At 42.1% G+C, this 23,036-nt stretch overlaps 1 protein-coding gene across 2 annotated transcripts in view; it reads left to right on the forward strand.

The window, feature by feature from the left end:
- The window catches only part of HGD (homogentisate 1,2-dioxygenase), a 60,623-nt gene that overhangs the window by 34,236 nt on the left and 3,351 nt on the right, over window positions 1-23,036 (forward strand). For both annotated transcript variants that reach the window (XM_063721505.1, NM_001131271.2), the window contains 9 exon segments: window positions 1,849-1,908; window positions 3,627-3,718; window positions 6,594-6,628; window positions 7,453-7,532; window positions 8,133-8,232; window positions 10,056-10,180; window positions 12,809-12,913; window positions 15,956-16,082; window positions 21,268-21,449. In XM_063721505.1, the coding sequence (XP_063577575.1) occupies window positions 1,849-1,908; window positions 3,627-3,718; window positions 6,594-6,628; window positions 7,453-7,532; window positions 8,133-8,232; window positions 10,056-10,180; window positions 12,809-12,913; window positions 15,956-16,082; window positions 21,268-21,449 (906 nt within the window).

Below are 23,036 nucleotides of genomic sequence, written 5' to 3' on the forward strand. Positions count from 1 at the left end.
AGTATGATGCTTGGTTCATCAATACAAGAATCACAGAACCTCTGGATTGGGTGTGCTGATTCTTAAACCCTAGCTGCACATTAGAAGAACTTTTATAAAATACCGATGTCTGGGCCCTACCTTCACAGATTCTGATTTAATTTGGTCTTGGTCTCAAAGGCTCTCCATGTGATTCTCATGAATGGCCAGGATTGAGAATCTCTGGATAGAGCTAAAAGATTACGCAGGCAACCATTGATCTGATACTTAAATCCCTTCTACTGGGAAATCCAGAAAGATGACTCTTTCTGGATTTTCTTTCTGAAACTAAGATTCTAGGTAGTATTGTCTTCCTAACAATCTTCCTGGGTATAAATACTCTGCTCTGTTACTATAGAAGGAAGCAGCAGGTAATGGTTCATGGTAGACCAGAACTTCCCCTAAAAAATCCAGCAGTGCTTAGCTGTGGCACTTCCTGATGTTAGGGAAATATCCTCCTAGGTCAGTGGTTCTCAACTGGGAGAAAATTTCCCCCAAGTGATGTTTGGCAATTTCTGGAGACATTTTTGGTTGTTACAGCTTGGTAGAATGTCACTGGAACCTGATGGAAGGAGGCCATGGATGATGCTAAGCATCCCACAATGCACAGAACACCTCCCCACAACAAAGAATTATTTGGTGTAAACTGTCAATAGTGCCAAGATTGAGAAGCCATTTCCTAGATCCTTGCCCTCAGGTGCCCCTATTATACCCCTAAGAGATACCATCCTTAATGAAATTAGTCCTAAAGCATTTCCTTCTTTCTGAAGCATTATTTCAGCACTGTTTCCCAAATCAACATTTTACATCCTTTTTAAGTATCTTAGAATGTAACCATCCTGCTTTGCTTTTAAGAAATGAAGGCTGCTGCCTGACTGTGTGTGTCAGAGAGGCAGAATAATCCCAAGGCTGCCTTTTCCACTTGCTGCTTCCTTTCCCATCTGGCTGCCTCCCTGAAATACAGAATGAGCTGAGCCCTGTGACCTGATGGAGGCCCTGCCAAGCCCACCTTGACCAGGTGCTGCAGCCAGTGGAGCTAGTCTTCAGGGTGCAGGTCGCTCCATGAAACGTGGCAGCTGGGCTTATCAGCTGCCAGCCTGGATAAGTCAGGCCTGCTGCCAAGTTGATTAATAAGCGCTGGGCTGACACTTCAAGAAGGGCCTAAACCTGCTGATTTTCCTCCCCTCTTCCTTAGATCATTTCATTATTAAATTAAAGATTGTTGTGATTTAAACTGAACTGTCAGGCAGCCTAGGGACAAACGTGGGGTTTGGTGAAGCAGCTGAACCTGGTACTGCATTTACCAAATCAGATCTCAGCTGGGTGCTCTTTCTTTCTCTTAAAAAAATAATTTAGAACTCTAAGGGCTTGAAGTAGAAGTAGAACCTTCTCCTGCAGTGTCAGGAGCCCACACAGAGAGGCTGGCATGCCAGGAAAGGGACCTGATTATAAATAGCATGAAAAGCAGCATCAGTCAAAACTCACTGATGTGCCTGAGCAAAATGTTAAAAGAAACAAATAGCTTCTAAAAAAGGAAGCAATGGTTTTCTTTTATTTTTATAATTTAAAGTGCTAAGGAACAAAAGCAGTTTATATTCATATAGTTTTAAACACACAAACATGCGTGTGCACACGCACAAATAACATACACACTAACAGAGTCTCTTTAAGGAAATGATGGATAATCATTTTAATATAACAAAATCACAAGTAGAGCCTCACAGAGGGGGTAGCTGTCCTTTCTTTTCTATGTAATCGATGCTATTTATTTAGAAGGTCTATGGTTTACCCTTGTGAAGTAATTTTTCTGTATGTGTATTTTTTTTCCAGCTTAGATGGAAACCATTTGAGATTCCAAAAGTATCTCAGAAGAAAGTAGACTTTGTGAGTGTAAGTCAGTCCCATCCACACCCTTCCTACTGCTCTTCTCTCTTCTGTGGTGAGTGAGCCAACCATTTGCAGGCTGAATGCCAAGAAGAAGCAGCCCTATCAGGAGGCAGCAGAGACAAAACCACCTGCGTATGCTTTGGGGGCTGGCGGAGGGATGTCTTACTTACAGAAACCATATGGCCCCTGACACCAGAGGGTATTCATGAACTATTTATATCTCAGAAAGGCCAATGGCAATTGAACATTTTCCTACTTAAGTTCCTTTCTTTTGGCTAGAACAGGGGCTTTTAACCTTTTTGCTCACTTTGATAGTCTGATGATGTTTTTGTTTATAAATGTATAAAATAAATTATATAAAATTACAAAGAAGCTAATGATATTGAAATATAATGATAAAAATACTATTAAAAACAAATTTGATTTGGTTTATAGTCATTCATGTGCTTTCTTGTTAATGTGCTAAATCATAATATCTATGGAAAACATCTAATAATTCTGGTATGAGCATAAATATACTTTGAGGTATCTGTAACAACTATAATGTGATATCCGTGATTTTTATCATTGATAAAGTTACAGGCACCTCTAATACTGCTGTGGTTTTTTGCCTACATTCATATTAGTTGAAAGAAATGATAAATTTCACTCAGAGATTAGCAAAAGTAAATATAAAATATTTCCCATCCAAGTTCATAATCTCCCTGAAGTAGATGCTTGGGCTAGAATGGCGTCAATTCAGCATGGCAACTCTAGTTAGTACAATGCTGATTGGAAGCTCTGTTTGGTAGTTATAGGTCCCAGGAGTATTGGAATACTGCACAGAGCAAGGAGTATCTGGGGGAGAGGAGAAAGGAGGCCTAAGGAAGTGGGGCTCAAAGAGACCAGTGGAGGGTTCTGCAGACCAGCCTCAGCTCATGGCTTACTTAGGGACAGTCCAAGTGCCCAGCCATAGGATAAATTGTTGGAAACATCTTGAAGTTCTCATCTTTATAAGTGCTCCAAACTCTTTGTAGACTCACTTAAATATACCCTAAACTTACAAATTGAGTTAAATTACAAAATGATATCCCCATCTCCTTTCTTGTGTGAACTGTAGATATCTGGAAGAGCAGAGCTCTCTCCTTTTGGCTCTCCATCTGCAGGTTTGGGGCTGAGGGCTATTTTGAGAAGACCCATGTGTTAATTTTTCTTGCACTGTGGATCATCTGGTCACACAGCAGAGAGAATTACAGTCCATCAGAATACAGTCCTCTGCCCTGTTCCAGAGAGATTAGGCTGACCCTATTCATAAGCAGAGGGCTGCCCATAGTGGAGTGTACTTGAGGGGCATTAACTGGTCCCTGATGCTGCAACCTTCCTCCCCAAGCCTCCTAGGTGCCTGATGGTACCTCCAACAGAATCTCTTCTTCCAGTTGATGTCAAGCATCAGGTTGATAAAATACCAAGTAATGAACTGATACTCTGTAAGTTCTTCTGATATAGCCACTAAGACAACCCAGATTTAGGCCATGGCTGGAGACTAGGGTAAACCACAAACTACGAAACATAAGTCAGTAAATTCACGCTCCTCAGAGGCTGCCTGGATTCCAAATGTCCCACCGGTCCCAAAGGGAAGACCCTAGTAGAAATGTGCCTCATGACCCTCAGGGACCAGTGGAAGGGCTGCCTCTTGGGCACCATTCACATTAACCTTTCCCTCTTCTGTGGTTCTCTCCCAGGGCCTGCATACCTTGTGTGGAGCTGGAGACATAAAGTCTAACAATGGGCTTGCTATCCACATTTTCCTCTGCAATACCTCCATGGAGAACAGGTAAGTGGCTCAGTTCTAGGGCAGGACATGCCCATCTTCTAAGGGCTGTTGACCAGAAGGCAAACTCCAGGTTTCACTCTTGTGAAGTCACATATGCACATACATAGTTGTTTTTGTTATTGGTTTTCTCCTCAAGGCAATATTGATATATATTTATTGACAATGATAATGAATGAGACAAAAGGCATTTACCTTGACTGAACATCCATGATATAAACAAGAACATCACATAACAATGTGAACAGAAAAGGGAGGATGGAGCCCTGGAATGCAGGAGTAGATCGAAAGGCATTTTGACTTTAAGTCTGAGTCCAAATATCCTTTTGTTGTTGTTGTTTAATATTTCAAGGACTTTTCTGAGCCAAATATGAGTGACCAATGGCCTGCAACACAGCCGTCAGGAGATCCTGAGAACATGTGCCCAAGGTGATTGGGCTACAGCTTGGTTTTATACATTTTAGGGAGGCATAAGACATCAGTCAACACGTATAAGGTGTACATTAGATCCAAACTGTGGTTTTTATCTCAGTGGAAAAGTAACAGCAAATTTAAAGCAGGCAGAAAAGAAAACAGAGAAATAGAGAACTTAGAAACTCTGTAGTTGCAGGTTGACCTTTGGGCTCTGAATGATACAATTTTCCCATCGGTTTAAAACGTGCACAACAGACTGTAATATGTAACCAGCTGGAGTACTAGAAACTCTGGCATACCCTTGAACTTTTCCATTTTACACAAACACTTGCAAGTAGAGGCACCTTTCTCCTTGTCTTTCCTCATTCTTAGATTATTTGTTTCCCATGTTTTTTTCCTTAAAAGGAGGAACTGAGCTGTGGCCTAGGGGTTTTTTGGGTGGTGGATTGGTGTACTGAATGTAGGCAGGACTCCACAGTGTTTCACCACCGAGTCGTTTCCACCCTCTTGCCTGTCTCAGTTTCTCTCTCCAGAGATCTAGCACCTCTGAGAGGCCTCAAAATGCCAAGTGATCAGCTCTTATATGTGTTTCCGGGACAAATCTTTTTAAACTATTTTTGGGGGGGGGTTCCCTGTAGCGCCACTGCACATTACAGGGGATGAATCCCCCAGACACTGCAATTCAGCCGCTGGTCACCCAGGGTGCCTTTCAGCTGGGAGGAACAAAATGCCCTTTCTCTTCAGAGCTGAGGAGCTCAGTCTCTCATTTATGCACAAAAATGACAGTCACGCGAATGCGCAGACAAGCCAATTGAGCTAAATTTTGGGAGAAAAAACAATGGAGAAGACCATTTAGAATGCACCTCCAAACTGGAAACCAAACAGGGTACCCAAAAGGGGATCATTCTTATTGTCTTTAGAAAAAGACAATGGAGGCCGGGCACAGTGGATCACGCCTGTAATCCCAGCACTTTGAGAGGCCGAGGTGGGCAGATCACGAGGTCAGGAGCTCGAGACCAGCCTGGCCAACATAGTGAAACCCCGTCTCTACTAAAAAATACAAAAAATTAGCCAGGTGTGGTGGCGGGTGCCTGTAATCCCAGCTACTCAGGAGGCTGAGGAAGGAGAATTGCTTGAACCCGGGAGGTGGAGGTTGCAGTGAGCCGAGATCATGCCATTGCACTCCAGCCCGGACGACCGTGTGAGACTCCATCTCAAAAAAAAAAAAAAAAAAAAGAAAAGAAGAAAAACACAGTGGAGAAAATACTTTAGAATGGACCTGTGAACTAGAATTAGGAACCTAAACAACAACTTCCTAGGAGGGAAAAATCAAGAACTGTCAACCAAACAGGGCTCAGGAGGACTTAATAGTTCCATCAGAGGAGAAGCCCAAAGTTGAAGGCGCTTTCAATAGGTCTCTGCTGATACCTTAGCCCTGAGTTCAGGCAACTCCTTCAGGGTTCTGAGTCTTCTCTGAGGCCCAATGTTTCCAGGTGCCAAATTATTGTTGACAAAAATAGTCAAACTATTAATATGTAAAATATTTGAATTGATGTATTCTGAGCCAAATATGAGTGACCAGTGACCCATGACCCAGCCCTCAGGAGATCCTGAGAACATGTGCCTTTGAATATCCTTAATTTCTAAGGTTCCCCAGGGCTGTTCTTGAGTCCCAGGTCACAGTGTGTGAGTTTCCATTAGGACCACCCGTTAGTAGCAGGCTACCCGACTTTGGCTTCAGCTAATAGTTCTGTGTAAGCTTAAAATTCTTAAGTAGAGGAGCTTATATACTGGCTTTGCAAAACAAAGTATGCAAATGGCATTCCTGACTTATTATACACTACCTCTGGAACTGGACCATTTGTGTCCAAAGCCCAACTCTACATTTCCTGGCTGAGCGACCTTGTGAGCCATGAATCAGGGACAAGATCACAACCCTATGACAAGGCTCTGGAGGCCTCTCTTTGGGTCAAATCTCATATCAGGCCACCTCCCCTCTCTCCACTTGAGCCTCACTGGCCTTCATTCACTTCTTTCAAGCTGCCGCGTGCCCTCCTTCTAAGCACTTGCACTTGCTGTTCCTTCTGCCTGGAACATTCTTTCCTTTCTCCAAACCCTCACCTAGATAACACCTTCAGATCTCAGGTCAAATGTGTCCCTTCTTTGAAGAAGCCTTTGCTGATTCTTCAAACTAACCAAGTCCCTATTCTTTCATTCCCTCGAACTTGATTTTCACAGGGTCATTACAGTCTGCAGTGATATTGTTCTGTAATTATTTGATTGCCCTCTGACTCCCCACTAGACTCTAAGTTCCACAAGGGCAGAGCCTGGGTCATTTTGCTCCCCATTTTATACCCAGCTCTGAGCTTGCTACATAGGCACTAAACAATGATTTGTGTTATGACGTAATTTGTCTAGACAATGTTAAAACTGAAAATCACAAGAATTACTCTATATGTTTCAGATGCTTTTACAATTCAGATGGGGACTTCTTGATTGGTGAGTTCTGAAGACTTCAGACCCCCTCACTGTTAATTGACCCCTAACCACAAGCTGCTTTCTAATTTTATACACATTATTTTCCTTCATTCTCCAATCTGTCTTATTTCATTTAGTGCAATCCAGAGACTGAGGTCTAGAGGCCACAAGTGGTCTGGAAAAGATTTCTAGTGTACCTCAAAGCCCCTACTCTATTTCCTTGTCTCTCTGTCTTTGCCCATCTCTTCTGGACCTTTCTGATCTGAGAGACCTGGGCAGCTGAAAAGAAATGAAGACTAATACTAATGGGATTAACTTATTATGGTAACTGTATTTGCCTTCAAACTCTCTCAGTAAAAGCCCATTTATCATTACTAACTGCAATTTAAATTCAAATTTTCATGAGACCATCTAAAATGTAAAGTCTATCAGAGATTGTTCTGGTCTGCCTATTATATTTGATGTTTTTTTAGTATCAATATTTTGGAATCAACATTTTCGTGTATATGTTATGCAAGCAAATGTCAGCCTTTCACTGGAACTATCAGAAATAGGTGATTTTCCATCCTATTTCTGCTACCCCTTTTTGACCATGTCACAAAATTGTGCATGTACAAGTTCCTTGCCTGATGACCAAAAAAGCAGAGTCATTGTTTTATTCACTTTCTTCTAGATAGGAAAATAGCTAATCTAAGTTGTCAGAATTTATCTTTTTCCCCAAGAGACTCAATAAAGCTCTTTTCATTTGGAATGAAAAAGCAAATGCAGCCTTAAGCCTTTCCTGTTCATGAAATGGTTATCACACCAAAAGAATTGCTCACCACTGCCCTGTCTTTTTTTGTCAGTTCCCCAGAAAGGGAATCTTCTCATTTACACCGAGTTTGGCAAGATGCTTGTACAGCCCAATGAGATCTGCGTCATTCAGGTTGGTGATGTGTCCCCTTCCCTGCCTCTCACTAATTTGGGAGCAGTCAGATGTTTCAGCTGCTGCTATTTCCAACTCTAAAATTTCTCTGTCATGTCTGGGCAACGAGGAGGGAATTTGAGTTATGCAGAAGGTTCCATGTGCTGAAGAGTAAGCAAGCTTGGGTGCCTGCTTTGTTTTAATATAGCACATAATTCTAAAGGAAAGACCACTTGTCATTGCACTTTCCTAAATATTTACATATATTCTGGATAAGGCCCTGTTCCCACTAATGGCAGTAGAGGCAGTGAAGATGGACTTTTTTTTTTTAAGTGTGGCTAAATCAGGCTTACTGTTATCTCTGGACCCAATGAGAGGGTGGACTAGAATTGGCTTGAGTCACATGTGTGATTAGGAATTCAGTTTTTCTTTTTAAACTGAATTTTAAAAATTTCTTTTTTAAAAAATTCAGTTTTTCATGTTTGCTCTGGTCACCTCCCAAGCAGCTCAACAAACAAGAGCTTTACTTTTGCATGTGGGATGGGCTATGGCTCTGGGCAGCTTCTTTATATCTACAGCTGTGATTTCAGAGGGCACACCAGTGTCTGCTTTCCATTCCAGAGAGGAATGCGGTTCAGCATAGATGTCTTTGAGGAGACCAGGGGCTACATCTTGGAGGTCTACGGTGTCCACTTTGAGTTACCTGACCTTGGACCAATTGGTAAATCTTCATTACAAGCCTCTAAGCCTCACTTGAGATGTAGGACACAGATAATTGCATGCAAGTTAAACATCCTTCTCCCTTCGCTGTCTCACTCAAACTTCCACTTTTCTCTCTAGACAAATTCTTCTCTAGACCAAGTGTCTTCCCAGAAAATATATGCAAAACAGAAAGCAACCCAAACCAATCCATTATAAATCTCTCTAGAATAGTATATAGACATTGGAGATAAAGACAGCATGTAATAGATTTCTGGTTGCATAGTGTGTACAGGAAAGAATATAGAAGTTTGGGTTACTGTGGGCTCGGGTCACCAGAAACAGCTCCACAGAAGAGATGAGAATGTGACTAATTCTTTATGAAAAGTTCAGGAGAGTAAAGAGGAAAGGGAACAGCTTTGCAAAACATACAAGTGAGAATGAGCTTTGTGATTAGGAGGAAGATCTTTTTGTTAAGTCAGTGAGATTTATAATGGATTGGTTTGGGTTGCTTTTTGTTTTGCATATTGTATAAAGTGGGAAGGCCATAAAAATGCCCTGGGGTATATTCCTATGGAAAGGAGGGATGGACTGGGTGACACATAGTCTGTGAACCTCTGTGTACACCCCACCAAATCCACACACTTAGCAGTCAAAAAAGTACATCACTCAGTGCTATGAAAGATCTAGAAACCACACCCCAGGAGGCAGATTAAAACATTCCAAAGTGAACCAAGGTCTCCGCAGCCCCCATTCTTCTGGCAAGCTGGAGGAAGTGAAAATGTTAGGAGGGGTTGTTCTCAAACCGTCTCTTGGATTGAAAGAAATGGCTGGGAAAATTGGCCCTTGGTTTACTCTTTGGTCACATCTCCCAATTCTTCCCTTCCTTGTCAACAGCTTTTTAGAGCAAACAGGGACAGGCCAGTGTGTGCCTTCTGGTCAACTCCCCTGAGGAATCCAAATATGCAGAGGAAGGTGGGAGGCAGCAAGAGGCAGCTGGAGCCGTGGTGGGCCGTCTGTCATCCTGTTCACCGCCCACTCTTCCCACTCTGCTCTGGCTTCCTGCTGCTCTATAGTCAGCATAGCCTCCAGGTTCCATGGAACATGTACCCTCTGGAAAATATCTATAATTTGCTAACCAGCCGGGGACTTATTTTTTTAAGCCCAGGAGCTGAAAATGATAAAACACTCCTCAGCTCGCTCCTCTCAGAGTTAAATTGTTTTTGCACTTAAGTTTTTCATGTTTGGTCTTTTAATTTATTTCCTTTCTCTGGAGGAAATACTCACTCCTAAGCAAAGGTAAGCAGGCAGGTCCTAAATACTTCTTCCTGAGTGGCAGACAGGGTTTTTCAGGCTGGAGAGCCGTTTTCAGACTTGGAATCTGAGTTCTGTCTAAGGAGCAGAGGCATGCCTTAGGCAACAGCGTGTAACCCTTCCTATCTGAGATCAAGGACTGTCAATGACTTCTGGAATATTCAAGGGTTCCTTCAAAAGAAAAAGTTCTGGAGTTCTATCAGATCTTCCCTTTTCCTCTTTTCAGTTCTCTTTCTCTCTTCCCTTCCCCTCACCTGTAGTGATAAGATAATGCATATAAGATGGTTTTGTTAACCATAGTCACTCCACAACCTTAGAAAGTAATGCTGGTTTTTGTGAATTTTTTTCTGATCAGATTCCTTGGGTCTTCCTAAAAGGTACCAGACTGGAAATGCAGTGAATCTTTGAGCAATGAAAGCAATTTGTGGCGTAGCTCTTGACATGAAAGAAAGCCTTTCTCTTCATGCAACCATGGGCATCTTTCCTATGTTTTGGAAGTTTCTAAAAGACTTTTGGGTTACTATGTTCTAGGGGCCAATGGCTTGGCCAATCCTCGTGATTTCTTGATACCTGTTGCCTGGTATGAGGATCGCCAAGTACCAGGTGGTTACACGGTCATTGATAAATACCAGGGCAAGCTGTTTGCTGCCAAACAGGTAAAGCAAAAGGGTTGGCAGGAAGGGGAGGAAATGAAGAGTGATTGAGCACTTACTGATTGCCAAGGAGAGTGTTACAAACTTTACATATATCCTTTCATTGTTATCATACCACTACGGCACTACAAATAAAGCAAGTAGTTCTAGTAGTCAATGATACTTTCATAGTCATGAAAAAGGCCAGTAATGATAAATAATTTACCAATTTCACAGTAAGTGGCAGAACCAGAATTTGAACCCATATCTGTCTGACTCCAAAGGTTGTGCCCTTTCTACTCACCAAGCAACGAAAATATTAGCAATATGTAGGTCTCTATAAATGGTATGGAAAACATAATATATGGGCAGCATAATATGTTCTGAAAAGCAAATGAGTTAACAGATCAGCCAAGATACATACACTCCAATACCACCCTATTTCAAATACAAGCAATTCTACAAAACAAGTAGAATTCAGTTAATTAGCTTGGCTTTGTTTGTACAACCAGGCTGGCAATTCAGGACAAAAGCAAAGGCACAGATATTAATAAATAATAATAACAACAATGTAATATGGACTGTATAACATAATATATTACTAAATATAGTGAATATATATTAGAATAAAATAATCATGTAATAAGAAGGACCCAAAGATCTCTTCTGTTTAGCATTATTTGTTTACTTCATTTTGCCTATTTGACTTATTCCTAATGTTTTCCAAGGTATGTTATTCTTCTTAGGCAGCATCTAGAGATAATGCCAACCAGCCGAGGCCAACCAGTTTGGCACTTAAAATTAACCCCTGAAACAGACATATTGTTATTCTCTTATTCTCCGGGTCAAGGTCTCTCAAAATTCGGGGGCTATTTGCATCAGAAATCCTCAAGGAGGCTTATTTAAAATTCAGATCCTAGGCTGGGCATGGTGGCTCATGCCTGTAATCCCAGCAGTTTGGGAGGCCAAGGCAGGCGGATCACCTGAGGTCAGGAATTCAACACTAGCCTGGCCAACATGGTGAAACCCCGTCTCTACCAAAAATACAAAAATTAGCCAGACGTGGTGGTACACACCTGTAATCCTAGCTACTTGGGAGGCTGAGGCAGGAGAATTGCTTGAACCCAGGAGGCGGAGGTTGCAGCGAGCCAAGATCATGCCATTGCACTCCAGCCTGGGCAACAGAGCAAGACTCTCTCTCAAAAAAAAAAAATGCAGATCCTTAGATACTACTCTAGCCTTGCAAAAAATGATAGGCTCTGGAGATGGGACATGGAAACCTACATTCATTTTAAGCATGTTCCCCAGATCATTGTTTACATACAATTGTTAAAGAACCACAATTCTAGAAGCAGCCAGTAGCTCCTCCGAAAGGTTTGTACTTTCCAAGTAGACCCTATGCTGGTTATTTTCTGTGTGAGTCCCCACTGATCCATTCTCCCTCTTTGCCATGATCTGTGTCCTGGAAGGTTGACTGTATCACCCGGGCTCCCTAGCCAGCTGGCTTCTGTTGGGTTCAACCCACAGGAAACTACAAGGAAGGAGGAAAGACAAATTGGGATATTTCTTCCCCTGCTTCCTCACTCTTTAGGACTGTGTTTCTGACAGTAGCTGCATCCCCCATATGACCTCAGTTCCTGTTGGTAGCCCTAGTGGTAGGCTGGAGCTGATTCATAGTGACTTGCAAAAGCTGATATGCACACTTCTGTCCAACTGTGTATTCGGTGATGTCATATTGGTAGCTAGAAAATCATCATGGTGAGACTATATACACCTTAGAAATCAGTAAACACTATATGTCAATGCTTTATATATTTTTTTCAGAGTGCTAGTTGTTAAATATTTACCAGCACACCACTGGGTAGCACCCTTCTTTATAATTCTAGCTCTTGCTGAAGTCCTATAACAATATTTCCCTCCTCATTCCACATGCCCAGGAATAGCAGTGTCTTCCCGCTATTGCTAGGCTCAGATACTTCAACATTTCTAGTCATTCCAGTTAACCCTAACCACGCCTCTATGAGTAGCGCCTTCATTAAAATCTTTAGCGCTTTCAGACCCATAGATACAGAAGGGACCACCTTCCTATAGCAGGACACTGATCCTCTTCTACCCCAGGACAGGAACAAGAAGTATTATGTTAGGATTGCTCTGAAATCTCAAGTCCTTGGAGTTGGAACTTTTAGAGGCCTTCTCCCCTCTCCTGGACTCACCAACCCAGGCACTGTGTCTATTGCAAGCTCCTCTAGGCTGAAATTACCTGGAGAAGCATCACAGCAGGTACTGTCTGTTCCAGGAAACAGAAGGTAGCCCAGATTGTTTGAGAACTGCTGACATCCACAGATCCTCACAGTTAGGTTAAAAATTGTTGAAAAGGCATTACTTGGAGAATGTGCTGTGCTTCTGCTGCATGTGTGATCAGAAGGCAGCTGCAGCTTATGAACCAGAAAAACAGGGTTAGTGGCTAAGTAGAGGGTGTGTGGAGCAACCACAAAATGATTCAGGGTTATACTTCTCCCAAAGGACAGTAAAATTAAATCGAGAACAAAATCAAATCAAAAGAAGAAAGAGATATGCTCAGTATATATTGTGGGATCACAGCTAAAAAAGCATTAGATGGTAAAATTATCCTTTCCTGCTTTTTGTGATTAGGATGTCTCCCCATTCAATGTTGTGGCCTGGCATGGGAATTATACACCCTACAAGTACAACCTGAAGAATTTCATGGTTATCAACTCGGTGGCCTTTGACCATGCAGTAAGTCTGAACCCTGTAGGGGCCTTGGGATGAGGCAACCCTTGGGTGGGAGGGGTCCACAGTAGACCTCTGACATTTACAGATCTAACATTTCCAATGTCACCGTTGGAAGCCCTAGATATAGTCATTTGTCCTTTGGTGAAGGAGTAAATAACACAGCTAGTAGGGAAGTGAAGCCAGATACTCAACATTCCCCTGTGAACACAGCTTCATTCTCTATAGAGCGTTGGTGATACTCTGACTTGTATTTGCCAAACTAAGTGGATAAGCACTTAGTTTCTTTGTGGAAAATTCATCCCCCAAAACAACCAAGTGTTAATGTCAGTGGTAGAATGACGAGAAAGGAACTTCATGAATTTGGAGAAGTCTCTGACCTCACAACTCTCAAGAGCCTCCTCTGTGATCTCTGACTTCTCGCCCCAGTGCCTTCACTCCTGGCTGTATTTGGCAGTGACAGAGTGAACAGCCCACTTCTAAAGTTACCCATAACGTTCAGTGCTTGAGTTTAAACCAAAGAAATTCTAGAGCATGAATTTGGTCATATTTTTCACTCAGTTAGGAGGCCACAAATGGTCTCTGGTCTACAGTGCAGGCTCCCAAGACCCTACCTACATTCTTAATAAAGTGATGGTTCTGAGACCCCGGGGGGCAGTTCATTTTGCAGCTCACTTCATAAGAGATGAACCTAACCCACAGGCTGGAAGGATAATTAGAGCAGAAGTCAGAGACTCAGAGGCAAAAGGATTATCCTGAGCCAGTTCAGTTTATCTCTGGGGGGACAAAACTACCTCTCCAAACAGCAGCAACCCTTAAAAAAAGCAAAGGGGAAAAAAAAAAGTGAGACATCAGACCCCAAACAAACAGCACGAAAAAGGATCCTGCGACACTGATAAAGCTTTATTTGTGATTCATTACCTTTGCTTTAATAGTTTCAGATCATTTCCCATGACAGTTGAAGAAATGTCAATTCTCACAGCAATAAGGGTTGGGTTTATTTTTGTTTGAATTTACACAGGTGCAATCTTCTCTGTATTGCTGCAATAGTTATTTTTCCAAAATTCAGTTCTGATCATGCCACCACTGTCTTCATTAGAAAGCCTTTGCAGGCTTCCCATGGCTTAGGATTAAGTCTGAGCTCTGAAGCATGGTGTTTGATGCTCTTCACCATCTGTCCCTGGACTCATTTTCCAGTATCACCTCTTGCCCCTCTCCCTTCTGTCAATGCACTGGGGTTTTAGCCTTCTCTCCTCTTAACAAAATCCCTGTGCACTTTGATGTGTTTTCAGTGATTAAAATGTCATTTCCCTTCCTTCCCACTTCCTTAGTCCTCCCTCCCTCCTTCCCTCCCTTTTTCCCCCATCTCCCCCACTTCCTTCCTTTCTTTTTTTTTTTTTAACTTTTATTTTAGGTTCAAGGGTACATATACTCCTTCCTTCCTTCTTTCCTTCCTTCCTTCCTTTCTCTCTCTCTTTCTCTCTCTTTTTCTTTCTTTCTGTTCATTCTTGAAGACCTACCTCAAATGTCACCTCCTCTTTGAAGCCTTCCTTGACCCTTTCAGGTAGAATTAGCTGCCAAACCGCCACCCCACAATTAATGCTAAAGAAGCAGGGAATCGATCCCCATGATCTTTGAATCTCCAGACTCTTGCATGGCATCTGAAAGGGAACATGATTGTTGATTTCAATTAAATTGAATCTCAATCTTCTCACTAAAGAATTCTGAAGATTTTTAAAAAGTATAATCTCGTCCCTCAACCTATCCCATCTCTACACTACCACTATGAAGACTACTGATGTAAATGCTGTGTTTTAGACCTGAAAGTCAAACAAAGGTAGGAAAGCAATGAACCACTTCTCAGACTTTTCTGCCAATGGATACAATCTGGAATCTCTGTATTCTCCCAAAGAGGAGCACATCTACACCAAAACTTGGATTTTGCTTTATTTCTATTTCCACTTTGCTCTGAGCATCCCTTCTGCTGCACATCTCAGCTCTAGTCAACTTGACCTGAGGTTGAGAAGCAGGCACCGTTGGTTCTCAGACTCACAGGGTAATAAGTTGCATGTAATGTAGGCTCAGCAGGGTGAAAAAGCAGCTCAGAATCCTTTTAGCTGGTGTTAATTCATTTTGCTTCAAGCACAGCAAGAGGGAAAAAGTCCTATGAGTGATTATTGCACCTTGATGACAAGCCCAGACTTCTGTTGTTTGATCAGAAATTAGGCTGTCCATTTGCAGCAACATGGTTGCAGCTGGAAGCCATAATCCTAAGCAAATTAATGCAGGAATAGAAAACCAAATTCTGCATGTTTTCACTTATAAGCGGGAGCTAAACATTGAGCACCCATGGACATAAACATGAGAAAAATAGACACTGGAGACCACTAGAAGGGGGAGGGTGGAAAAACTACCTATTGGATACTATGCTCACTATCTGGGTGATGGGATCCTGTATTCGTCCATTTTCATACTGCTGTGAAGAAATACCCGAGACTGGGTACTTTATAAAGAAAAAGGGGTTTAACATATCCACAGTTCCACATGGCTGAGGAGGCCTCACAATCATGGTGGAAGGCGAAGGAGGAGCAAAAGCATGTCTTACATGGAGGCAATCAAGAAAGCATGTGTTGGGGAACTGCCCTTTATAAAACCATTGGATCTTGTGAGACTTATTCACTATCATAAGAACAGCATGGGAAAAACCTGCCCCCATGATTCAGTTACCTCCCACTGGGTCCTTCTCACAACATGTGGGGATTATGGAAGCTACAATTCAGGATGAGATTTGGGTGGGGACACAACCAAACCATATCAGATCCCTACCCCAAACCTCAGTATCACACAATATACCCAGGTAACAAACCTGCATATGTATCCCTGTATCTAAAATAAAAGTTGAAATTAAAAGTTGAATAAAAATAAATAAATAAATAAAAAGAAATTAGAATGTCACTTGCAAACACCTTCATGTATGCATGAAATGTGTGTCATTGTCCAGTCACTTCCCTTGCATCATGCGTTCAGTCTCTCCTTGTGTGTTCACAGGACCCATCCATTTTCACAGTGTTGACTGCTAAGTCTGTCCGCCCTGGAGTGGCCATTGCTGATTTTGTCATCTTCCCACCTCGATGGGGCGTTGCTGATAAGACCTTCAGGCCTCCTTATTACCATAGTAAGTCTCTCTTTTACCAAGCCACATTTGCAAGCCAAAGAGACAACAAAGCAGTGAGTGCTACACATTGGGAATAATGCCTGGATTATTTCTGGACACCTACCCTGGCATGAATTCAGGATCCTGCCTCACAAGGCCTAGTGCTGATCCCCAGGCTTTAATCTCTTTAAGGGATGGTAGTTGTGTTAGTCCATTCTTCGTTGCTATAAAGGAATACCTGAGGCTACTTAATTTATAATGAAAAGAGGTTCATTTGGCTCTTTTGGGCAAACTGGTTCCTATTGGGCAAACTGGTTCATTTGGTTATTTTTATGGAGCCAATGTTTACAAAGTCCTATTGGGCAAACTGGTCTCCAATTGGGTTATGCAGGCTGTACAAGCAGCATGATGCTGGTATCTGTTTCTAATGAGGCCTCAGGAAATACAATCATGGTGGCAGGCAAGAGGGAAGCTGGCATATCACATGATGAGAGCAAGCAAGAGAAAGGAGGAAGTCCCAACCTCTTTTGAACAGCCAAACCCCATGTGAACTCATAGAGTGAGAACTCACTCATAACCGTCATGATGGCACCAAGCCATTTGTGAGGGATCTGCCTCCATTACCCAAACACCTCAAACAAGGCCCCACCTCCAACACTGGGGATCACATTTCAACATGAGAGTTGGAGGGAACATACATCCAAACTATATCAACACTGATGCATTGACTCTGAGCCTAGTTCCCAGTTTCTCTGTCCGTGTAAGAGGCAGAAAGGCTGGTAAAGTTTAGAAGCCTTGTTAGAAAGGCTTCTAAACAAGTTTCCTCACATTTTAGATGTTTCCTTTTGGGGAATGCTGGGGAGGTTGTTAGTTAGTCTGTTGTTTTGGGAAAGTTCATCACCTAAGTCTGGTTCAGAGAACCAGAGAAATAAAAAGAGAGAGAGAGAGAGAGAAAGACAGAAACGTGCCTTTTCCAATTATTTTGGCAGGGCAAAGCAGACTGCAGCCTGCATTAAGGAATGGACTCTATTCTGGAAAGAGTTTCTGCAGAACATTTGTTGCCTAGTACAAGACCTAACAAATCTACTATTTTTATTTTATTAATATTATTATTCTTAGCACCTAATAATTATTGGCCAATTTCCATGGTCCTGTTACAAGTTTTTTAAAAAACTAACTCATGAAGTGTTTATAATACTTGTAAGAGACAGGTAGTATTATTGTCCCCCCCAACCTTTTTTTTTTTTTTTTTTTTTTTTCAGAAAATTAAACTGACACAAGAGGGATTAAGTGACTCTCTCAAGGACTAACAGCAAGTTAAGTGTAGAGTCAGGATTTAATTGCAGGCTGTCTGATACCAGAGCAAGCACTCATGACCACTAACTGGTATGGCTAGCATAGTGCCTGATATATAGCATGCTTCTAATAAATATTTATTTAATAAGTGAATGCATCAACAAGAATAAATAAAGTACTTCATGGCTGTACTTAATGAGGTTGACATTTTTAATTGCGCAATAGCTAGCTGAAAATCCAATCAAAGCTCAATGTGCAATTCTACTTCCTGGAGTGTGCATTTTTTTGTACACAGAGTTCTGGAAAGACTGTAAGAGGCATTCCACCTGGAACATTCTAGAAAACAAATTCCTTTCTGTAGTAAACTCCAGGGCCTTCTGTTTATAATAGGTCCCTCTCTATATATACCAGTTCCCAGGTGTCAGGGCTCAACAGAACACAACAGTGCACTGAATGGCCAATTTAGCTATTTTATAGCATCAGGAATGAAGGCCCTCAGGATGGACGTAAGCCACTCCATGGTCAAATGCCAGCATCCCCCTTTTCAGATGACACCATCATGGTAGAGAAAAGAAAACAATCAGTTACCACTGCAAAGACACCAGCTATTTTGTGAATAGCATCATAAGTCGTTTCTAAAAACTGTCAAGCCTACTAAAGACTCTAACTTTTCTCCTCCTGGAAGTTAGTGACCTAGAGGACCTGTTGTCAAGGAGAGAAAATTTCCCTGGCTTATAGTCTGTACTTCGCATGCTACTACTTAATAATTCACCATTTCACTCTTGTTCTTGTATTGAGGTTACTCTGTGTGCCTGTAGTGGTTCTTACATTTTACCATGTGTCAGAGTCAGCTGGAAGGTTTATTAAAACACAGATTACTGGGCTCCATCCTCAGAATTTCTGCTTCAGTAGGTCTGGGATAGGACCTAAGAATTTGCATTTTTAACAAGTTCCCACAAGTGATGCTGAATCTGCCTTTTTTTTGAGACAGGGTCTCGCTCTGTCACGCAGGCTGGAGTGCAGGTGGCACAATCTCAGCTCACTGCAACCTCTACCCCCCAGGCTCAAGTGATCCTCCCCACTCAGTCTCCTGAGTAGCTTGGACCACAGGTGTACACCACCACACCTGGCTTTTTTTTTTTTTTTTTTTTGTATTTTTAGTACAGACGGGGTCTCGCCGTGTTGCCCAGGCTGGTCTTGAACTCCTAAACTCAAGCAATCCACCTGTCTTGACTTCCCAAAGTGCTGGGATTACAGGCATGAGCCACCGTGGCTGGCCAGAATCTACATTTTTCACTGGCAAGTCAGGGGATTCTGATGAAGGAGGTTTACAGACTTCTTGTTGAGAAATACTGGCCTAGGGCGTGTCCCCATCCCTAGGTGGAGGAATAATAGAATCATCTGATTTAGACAAGTTTGCTACTGTGCTATAGGGTCTCAACCCACTCCTTAATTTTTATTTGTAGTTCAGACTTGCTGACACAAATAACCTTGAGAGATGCCTCCTATAGTTTTTTAATGACTCTCAAAGTAAATTTGGCCCCAGGATAGATCTTATAAAGGTATGGGTACCCTGAGTTCATTGGAAAAAACCACAGAACCCCAGATTAGAAATGAGTTTTCCAGAGATATTAAAAATATTGCCTTGGCAATACTCAAAATCTTTGCTGCTTTGATGTGACTTTATTATAAGAGAAAACGGAGAATTATTTCTATAGAAATATTGCCTCCAGAAGTTGACTAGTGCCTTAGTCAACTAGATTCAGCTTTTTTTTTTTTGAGACGGAGTCTCGCTCTGTCGCCCAGGCTGGAGTGCAGTGGCGCCATCTCGGCTCACTGCAAGCTCTGCCTCCCGGGTTCATGCCATTCTCCTGCCTCAGCCTCCTGAGTAGCTGGGACTACAGGCGCCCGCTACCACGCCTGGCTAATTTTTTGTATTTTTAGTAGAGACGGGGTTTCACCATGTTGGCCAGGATGGTCTCGATCTCTTGACCTCGTGATCCACCTGCCTCGGCCTCCCAAAGAGCTGGGATTACAGGCGTGAGCCACCGCGCCCGGCCTAGATTCAGCTTTAATCAGAAAGGCAAGGTCTATCCTCCCACTTTGAAATATAGAAAATGATATAGAAATGTCATCACCAAGCTCACTGCTATCTAAATTCATATTCAGATCAAAGCTGAATTCTATTTTGCTTTCTTCTTAAAATTAAGCCATGAAGGTGACCCTGAGGACACATACTAGAGCAAGGAGCTTGACACCAAATTTAAGTCATGAGCTGAACTGTTTTTAAAACGTAGACACTTTATGCTTACATTTGCTTCTTTTTCTGTATTTCCACTTCATAGAGAAACAAGTAGAGCTATGATCTGGGTCTTACCTCTTCAGCAGGAGCTCACACACTCTCACTCACTTTGTAGGGGCCTGCAGTAGCTTTCTGTTTCTGAGCAGGGTGGGTGTGGCTACTTAGTCAATTATAAAAGCATTTGGCACTTGGTTATACTGCACATGTAAGCAAGAAGGGCAGGCATGTATCATGTCCAGTGTTTGATTTTGTAAGGGTTGCCACTGCCACACCTCTCTGTTCCGTCCTTGGTTTGCACTCAGTACTCTCACAGGACAGACTATGAGTAGCTTTAAAGGCTATGTTGTTGTTGTTGTTAATTATTTCTTTTTTAAGTAGCTTTAAAAGCTATTTCTTATTCATCTCTGTCTCACGGTACCCAGCACAGTATCTAATTATATGTGCTGGCTAACTGGATGGGCAGATGGGTGAAGTGAGAAAAGGACAGATGAATGAATGGGTAAGTAGATGTGTGGTTTGAGATGCAAAGGCACTTAAATTTGCCCAGGTGTTATATTTCTTTAATTCCTGCTCTATTGTATTGCTACTCTAATAAAGAGCTTTATTTCAATAGAAGCATAAGATTGGAAGAGTGGAAGCATGGTGATTTTTGTTAAATTTTGTGTGACTCTAGAAAACACAGCTAGGACCAATGAATTTAACTCATATAAAAGCAAATTTCCATTTAATATAAGAACTTTCTTAAACACAGAGCTCTTCAATAATATGATATGTTTTGTAGAGTGGAGAGCTTCCATTCACATCCAGGCAGAGCCCAGGAGGTAATCAGTCAGGAAAGATATAGAAATTTCTTCTACATTGAGTAGAAGTAAGGATCCCTTCCAATTTTAAGATTTAGGACTCTATGAATAGGGTATCAATGGAACTAGAAAAAATAAAAATAAATCCAACAGACATTCTGGAGAACAGAAAAACAAGAGGATAACAGATTCATCTATAGAAGATAATATGTTATAATAAATAGCATTTATGGTCTGTTTTATACACATACCAAGATTCTTTCACACAGATTATCATTTGATAATGGACTTTAAGTCTGGGGTTCTTTTCATTACATCATCATCCATCAAAACCACACACCCTCAATCTAAGCCTTCTAGATTGGGTATTAGAAATATGGTGTTGCTGTGTCCTACAGTGGAGCTACTTGGGAAAGGGTTATGATCTGGGAGATAAGATAACTTTGATACAGGGCTCGTAAGCTTAGATGATAGAGTACATTCACTCTCTATTATGACTAGCATTTTAATTATTATTATCTTCTCTGGGCCCTGATTTTCTTTAGATCTAGCCTGATTCCTGTCAGAGAGTGGAACTTGAGACCTCTGATAATCCACATGGCCATGGAGTAGAGCTGTGCCTGCCAAGAATGCCAATATGAATGTTTTATGATTGTTCTTCTGTCAATCCACATTCTTTATTAATCCTATACGATTTATTAGTTTCTCCTGTGTTCTTGGAATTCTGCAGAAATAATGTTTAAGGGGTCTTTGTGTTTTACTGGTCTTGCCTTGGATAATAAAAATAATGCTGCTTCAACCTTCCCAGGGAACTGCATGAGTGAGTTCATGGGACTCATCCGAGGTCACTATGAGGCAAAGCAAGGTGGGTTCCTGCCAGGGGGAGGCAGTCTGCACAGCACAATGACCCCCCATGGACCTGATGCTGACTGCTTTGAGAAGGCCAGCAAGGCCAAGCTGGCACCTGAGAGGATTGCCGATGGCACCATGGTAAGTATGTTAACTGCCAGATTCCAGCGGCCTCTGAACTCCCCACCCTTGCTGAGAGGGGTGGCTATTTTTCATTTCTCCAAAGTCACAGACGAAGAGTCAAAAGGGGGTGAGTTAATGACTGCATAAGTATGTTTACATTTATATACACACATCCTTGTGTATATACTAGACTTCTGTTGTGGTGGTGTAGAAAGATCTTTGGACTTGGAGTCAGACCTGGGTTCTGAGTTCAAGTCCCATCTCTTAGTTCCTACGGGATCTTGAACAACTCACTTAGCTTCTCTGTGCTTCATTTTCCCCATCTATAAAATGGGTGTAGTATCCAACCCAGCAGATGGCTATGAGTTAACCTAACAGACTGTCCAACACTATTCAAATGTAAGGGAATATTATTAACACTGTGTGAAGCCTCTTCCTGTATCCATATGCAGCCCTGGGCACATGCTATGTCTCGGAGTCTTCTGCTTTTTGAAGTAATCCTCCAGGGCCACAGTAGTAGCGGAGGCAGGATCTCACCTTTAGCACATGTTTCAAGCCAAGGAGAGTCAAAAAGCCCTTGCCTCACTATAGTCAGGGCTTGTGAGAAGCAATTCTCAGCTGTTTTTTGCATTTTCCTTTGCTCTGCTTTGGCATGGATGCAACTGATGGGATTTAAAACCTGTTTTGTATTCCTCCTGTGTCAGGCTGTAAACATTGAGGCTGAACACAATTGCAGTTGGCTGCGGTGCTTGATTTTAGTTTATTTTTGCATTCTTCGAGGTAGAGTTTATGGTCCACAGGGAGTAATTTTATGCTAAATCACATGCAAATTTGCTTTACTTTTTAAAATAAATGCCTTCAATGCTACCTGGTTTAAAATCTATAGCCCAGACCTGCCTGCTTCATGCTTGCAAACTACCCTAAGCAGTGAGCATTATCTGTCCATCTGTCCACTGCAGTTTGCTTTCAGTCCCAACGCTGGAGCCAGAGTTCGTGGAGCTCCTTTGCAAAAGGAGGGTGTACAGAGTCCCATTTGCTTGCTTTGGCTCTATTTCCCCTTTCAAGGGCCTCTATGGAGTTTCTGTAGAACCCCTACATCTCAAAGAGATGCAGTCTGGCAGTCTCAGTTAAGCTATTACCTCTGAAGTCTCCTGGAAGTGCATTCCTGGAGGCTATTCCAGAGTTGCCACTCAATAACCTTTGGTCCCCAATTTGGCTTTGGGTGGTCAATGTTATGAGGGAGCTGTGTTTTACAACAGTGAGGCGTAGGACACGGTTATTTCTATGAGGAGCAATGCTTTGAATTACTAGTGAGAAAGAGCTCTCCTATTAGGATGGGAGACCCTGGAGCCAGAATACCTGATGGCGGAGGGTCCAACATCTTACCTAGACCTAACTTTCGGTCGTCCTCACCATTTCCCATTATATAATTCAGACCCAGGTCTATCTACATGCCTTATCCTTATTCTTGTTTGGAGTGATTAACTTGGTACAATACCATCTTCAAAGTCAGCTGGGATGGGGCTTTTGTTAATCCAGCCAAATGGAGAGGCTTTTAAGAAGCAGTCAGCAAAGAGACAATAGGAATGGCCATAATGATCCTTG

Source organism: Pongo abelii, chromosome 2 (assembly GCF_028885655.2).
Source record: "Pongo abelii isolate AG06213 chromosome 2, NHGRI_mPonAbe1-v2.0_pri, whole genome shotgun sequence".
Taxonomy (NCBI): Eukaryota; Metazoa; Chordata; class Mammalia; order Primates; family Hominidae; genus Pongo; species Pongo abelii.